The 6,068-nt window shown below is 38.9% G+C and overlaps 1 protein-coding gene across 1 annotated transcript; it reads left to right on the top strand.

Annotated features, from left to right (window-relative positions):
• The first annotated feature begins 2,937 nt into the window (after positions 1–2,937).
• Positions 2,938–4,123, top strand: LOC110276537 (exocyst complex component SEC3A). The gene is made up of 2 exons (XM_021133444.2): positions 2,938–3,260; positions 3,950–4,123. Exons 1-2 carry the CDS (start codon positions 3,086–3,088, stop codon positions 4,093–4,095), a joined length of 321 nt encoding a protein of 106 aa, XP_020989103.1. The 5' UTR covers positions 2,938–3,085; the 3' UTR covers positions 4,096–4,123.
• Positions 4,124–6,068: the final 1,945 nt, after the last annotated feature.

Below are 6,068 nucleotides of genomic sequence, written 5' to 3' on the forward strand. Positions count from 1 at the left end.
AACGTTGCCATGCAACATTGAAAAAAGGAGACCCTTTGAAGACCGAACCATTCACTCTCATTAAGTGATAATCCTTGTCTTTCCTTCATAGACAACCCCAACCGTCCATCAATCAACCATTCCTGCAATCCACACCTTCCATTCTCTCATGATCTCCCTATATAAAGGAACCTTAGTGCAGCCTCACTCCTCACATTCAAATCCCCACTCTCCACACTCTACACTTTTGGCGTACTAAAACCCTTCATCACAAATTGTCCTAGCCAACCCATTCTTCATCTATCTGTATCCTCAAATCACCTCAAAACAGCAATGCAAATTCATGGCGTCATCAAGCTCCAAAAGAAGGAAGGGAAAGGAACCCATGGAGCAACACTCGTGTGATGAAAAGAGATTTAGAAGCCTGTACCATGCATTGCAATACGGGTGGATGGTTAAAAAGGAAATCATTTACGAGCTGGGATTTCAAGTGAAGAAAACTGAGTGTCCAAAAATCACAGAGAAAGTGGAAAAGAGAAGATGCGAGCTCCTCACCGATCCTGTCACTAAGGTGAATGCAAACCTCATAAGAGAATTTTATGCAAATACGGTCCGATATGATAAGAAAGATGAGTCATATATAAGCTTTGTGAGAGGAAAGATAGTGGATTTTGGTCCCATGAGTGTCATGAGGGCACTGAAGCTATGGTCCATACAGTTTGAAGAAGAGAGTTATCACTCAAGACTGGACAACCCCAATTATGACCAGATTTTGCAGGATATTTGTGTACCCAGAGCTGACTGGGAAAGGGGTGCGGGAAAGAAACCAAAGTTCATCAAGAGAACAGATCTCACTCCTGAAACTAAGGGGTGGTTTGAACTAGTGAGGAGGTCTATTCTCCCAGCTGCAAACAACTCGGAGGTGAATCTCAAGAGAGCCACAATGGTGCACTGCATACTCAAAGGATGGAAGAGAGTCATGAATCAGTGAGGAAGGCACTTGAGGATTGGAAGCAAGCAAGATTGGCGCGGATGCAAGGAAATGCAAGAGGACACAAGGAGGACAAGCAAGGAAAAGAGCATGGACAATCACAAGAGTAAAAGGTGGTGGAGTTCCCTCTTTACTCCATCTTTTTCTATGTTTAAATAAGGAAGATCGTGGATTAAATAGGACATGCTTCCATGTTAGTTTGAATCTTTTCAATTCTGCATTTTAAGTCTATTGCTTAGGTCTATGATTTCTGGTTTAAGTATCACTACATCATATCTTTACTTATTGTATGCTTGTCCTTAGAATCAAATGAAAAAGAGAATGAGTGTTTTTAAAGACCAGAGAGGAGTTCATAATATGGAGTAATTTTCTGAATCTTTGGTGTGATCATAAGTTAGCTAACTTGGTTCAACCATGAGGTGGGAATAGGGGTGGCAAACGGGCCTAAACCCGCCGGGCCGGCTCGCGTAACCCGTCAAAAAAAGGCGGGCTGGGCTGGAAAATTGGGACCGCCAAATAGCAAAAGCTCGCCTAACCCGCACCGCTTAAATCGCGGGTTTTGGCGGGCTTTGGCGGGGCAGGGCGGGCTTCCCCGCCGGGCTAAGATTTTTTTTAGTGAGGGGGTATTTTTGCAATTTTTCTTCTAAAACCTAACTTCCCCCAACCTAACTTACAAGAGTATGAAGATAAAAATTGAGTGTTTTGAATTATATTTATGTTATTTTGGAGACAATATTTATAATTATGTTTTGGATTATGTTTATTTTGCTTTGGAGAGAATATTTATACTTATATTTTGAATGAAAATTTGGTTTATAATTATATTTATTAGATATTTATAATTACAAAGACTTTAATGTTTGTGAATATAAAAAATATAATTTTTTATGCCATTAGAAATTATAAATTTATTAATATGGTTGTGAAATTATATATATTACTTAGTAGTTAATAATAAAAAAAAAAAGAGAGAAGCTTTGGCGGGTTTAGCCCGCCAGCCCGCAATTAGACGGGGCGGACTAGGATTTTAGGACTGCTTTACTAGGCGGGGTGGGCTTTCCCGCTTGCCACTCCTACCCTTGTCTCAAAACCATCTAGTATGGTTGGTTGGTAGTATTTACAAAATTATCTTAAGGATTCTTGTGAACAGGATGAGAAAGTGATGAGTGGATTGATCCGAGAGGTGCAATCGGCGTTTATTCCAGGATAGGCAAATTTTAGATGGGGGCGTTAATAAGTTGCGGAACTGTAGCATGGTTGAGGAAAGCTAAAAAGAAAGGTATAATTGTGAAGTTTGATTTCAATCACCGTTTTCTTTTCATTTTTGTGGCAGAGGTGTTAAATAAAATGTTGAATAAGGCTAGAGATTTAAATTTGATCATAGGTCTGAAAGTGGAAAAAGATAGTATTAGGCTGATTCGTTTACAATTCACAGATGATGGTATCCTGTTCTGTCCTCTTAATTGAGAAATTTATCGAAAAATCCTGACGTGCTTTGGTAGAATGCATGGGCTTGTTCGTTTACAATATTATATAAACAACTATCAGATATTCAAATGAGCAATATTATTACACTAGCGGCTTATGGAAAGTAATATGAATTTAAGTTCAAACATATAATAATTCAAATTTTTTAACAATACAAACTCTAATAATATTGATACGGTTCAAAATTGGTTAGCATGTCGGTATTAGAGTAGTGATTTATTTTTGGAACGTAACCGTGGTAAGGAATAACCGAATAAGAATTCAACAAGTTTAAACCAGTAAACAGCAGTTAAAAATATTAGGTGATCACCGTTCAAGACATCATGCGTAAAAATGGTTAGATTATTTAACATTTTTAACTTATTTTTATCTATAATTTCATTAATTTGTGTCAATTTAATTATATGTAAATATAGCTATTTTTTTTCTTTTAATAAGAAGAGAAGAAGTCTTCCAAACATTAAAAAGATCCAAAACGACCAACCGTTTTTACTTTTCTAAAATTTTCTTTTTTTTTCTTTCTCTTTTCACTGTGTCTGAACATTGAACGAAACAACACGCGCTTAGTTCTCTTTCTTTCTCTAGCACTTTACTATCTCCTCGTCGTAGTAGCTTCGAGATCGGAAAATGGCCAAACCGAGTGCCGACGATGGCGAGCTCCGGCGGGCATGCACGGCGGCGATTGAGGATCCCCACCAGAAGATCGTGATGGCGATCAGAGTAGCGAAATCCCACGGGATCTTGGGAAAATCTTCCAAGCTTGGCCGCCAGATGGCGAAGCCAAGGGTTCTTGCTCTCTCCAGTAATTAATTCTTCACTTCACTGTTAGATTTAACTATACAAACCTTGATTCAAAACACTTTGCCCTTTTTTTTCTCCCTTCAAAATTATTCATGTATGCTTTCTTCAACTTGCAGCAATCATGCTTGCTGCTCTGACTTTGGGGGGAAAATAATTATCTTACTTGTCTAAGATTTCGCTGTTGTTTTAAGCTTTCCAAATAGGAGTTCAGGTCCGAAATCGAGTTCAAAATTTAGGAGTAAACTCCTGCGAGTTTGCGAGTTGTGCCTTACTATTCATGTGTCGTTAGGCTCCACGAGCTTAGGTGAAATCTCGAATTTGATTACATTCAGAATATGTTGGAGTTTGGCTATTCTGGCTTGAGCTTCTTTGACCGTTAAAAAGATTCGAATTCTCAAATTCTGACATGTTACTTGAGTGGACTAAGCGGTGAACTAGTTGAATAAAACTTAGAGTTGATTGAACATTGACTATTTATGACCACATTTTGTGGCTTGGATTTAGTTCTGTAAGAATTAAGAGGATTGAGGATTTTATGTTGCGTTAGCTTAGTTTGTAAGTTTGCATAATGGTTTTGATGAAATGATAGGATAGAACAAGTGATTGTGTATGTACATTTAGTTGTGTTGCTCCCGTTAGGGTTTGTTAGATTTCTATGTGTTGTTTGTGACAGCATGCTATTTCCTGCAGTGCAATCAAAAGGTCAGAGGACAACAGCATTTCTTCATGTTTTGAAGTATTCTACGGGAGGAGTTCTTGAGGTATGTGTTCTTCTGAAGCTGTTACAAATACATATATTCTCATGTTTCACTACCTATATTCCCGTATTAGGTTAGATGTAGCCGTGTAGGTTATTTATTGTAGGTTATGAGATCATGATCACTACTTCAAGATGAAACATTAGGGAACAAAAATGTTGTAATTTTATCACTTTGGTGAAACTTGAAATCATTTCCAACACTATGGAGGAGTGATTATTCAACAATGTAAACAAGTGTAAAAACCATTGAACCTAAAAGTGTCTTTCACAGGAAGAACCTACTGAGTTTCTGGCACATTTTTTACAAATTGCTGACACAGTACATGATAAAGAGGTGTATCAGGATGTCTACAGACTATTACTGTTTCCATTTGCTGTAGAAGATCAAGCTAAGAGGTGGTTGAATAACCAACCTACAGCAAGCATAAAGACATGGAAACAGTTGTCAGACAAATTCCTGAATCATTTTTACCCTCCAAAAAGGATGACACAGTTAAGGCTGGACATCCAAGGCTTTAAACAAGAGGATAATGAATCCCTTTATGATGCCTGGGAGAGGTATAGAGGTATGCTAAGGAAATGTCCCTCTGAAATGTTTTCAGAGTGGGTACAGTTAGACATTTTCTACTATGGGCTTACAGAAAAAGCTCAGATGTCTTTAGACCACTCAGCTGGTGGATCTATACACATGAGGAAGACAATTGAAGAAGCTCAAGAGCTTATAGACACTGTTGCTAGAAACCAATATTTGTACTCTAGCAATGAGTTCTCTCCAAAAGAGGAAGTAATGGCAGTAGTCAATGACCCTAATCCTCAAGAACAGATAATTGAGCTTAATCAACAATTGCTCCTGATGACAGAACAGTTAGCAGACTTTAAAGAGATGCTCTATGAAACTAAAGTTGCTAACAAGAGCATAGAACTGCAGTTGAATCAAGCAAAATAGCAAATATCTAAACAGATAACGGAGGAATGTCAAGCAGTTCAATTGAGGAGTGGGAAGATCCTGAATAACACTGCTCAAAAGAGTAAAAAGCCAACCAAGGAACAATTGACAGAGGACAACCAAATCACTGTTCAAAATCCCTCTAAGGACAGTAAGAGCCCAGAGAGGAATGTCATTGGCGTTCAAATGCCAGAAAGGGAAGGAAAGCTGGCATTAAACGCCCATTCCTTGCCCAGTTCTGGCGTTCAAACGCCAGAAAAGGGGGAAAAGTTGGCGTTAAACGCCCAATTTCCACCCAATCCTGGCGTTCAGACGCCTAGGGAGAATCAGACACCTGAGAGTGCTGACAGTAATCCTTCTAACAAGGCTTCTTCAACCACTTCTGTAAGGAATAAACCTGCAGCATCTAAGGTTGAAGAATATAAAGCCAAGATGCCTTATCCTCAAAAACTCCGCCAAGCGGAGCATGATAAGCAATTTGCCCGCTTTGCAGACTATCTAAGGACTTTTGAAATAAAGATTCCGTTTGCAGAGGCACTTGAGCAAATACCTTCTTATGCTAAGTTCATGAAAGAAATCTTAAGTCATAAGAATGATTGGAGAGAAACTGAAAAAGTGTTTCTCACTGAAGAATGCAATGCAGTTATATTAAAAAGCTTACCAGAAAAGCTCCAAGATCCAGGAAGCTTTATGATACCATGCACATTAGAAGGTGCCTGCACCAAGACAGCCCTATGTGATCTTAGAGCAAGCATCAATCTAATACCTGCATCCACTATCAGAAAGCTTGGGTTGACTGGAGAAGTCAAACCAACCCGGATATGCCTCCAACTTGCTGATGGCTCCATTAAATACCCATCAGGCATAATAGAGGATATGATTGTCAAAGTTAGACCATTCGCTTTTCCAACTAACTTTGTGGTACTGGAAATGGAGGAGCACAAGAGTGCAACTCTCATTCTAGGAAGACCCTTCCTAGCAACTGGACGAACTCTCATTGATGTACAAAAAGGGGAAGTAACCTTAAGAGTCAATGAGGATGAGTTCAAGTTGAATGCTGTAAAAGCCATGCAGCATCCAGACACACCAAATGACTGCATGGG

Source organism: Arachis duranensis, chromosome 10, assembly GCF_000817695.3.
Source record: "Arachis duranensis cultivar V14167 chromosome 10, aradu.V14167.gnm2.J7QH, whole genome shotgun sequence".
NCBI classification, from domain to species: Eukaryota; Viridiplantae; Streptophyta; class Magnoliopsida; order Fabales; family Fabaceae; genus Arachis; species Arachis duranensis.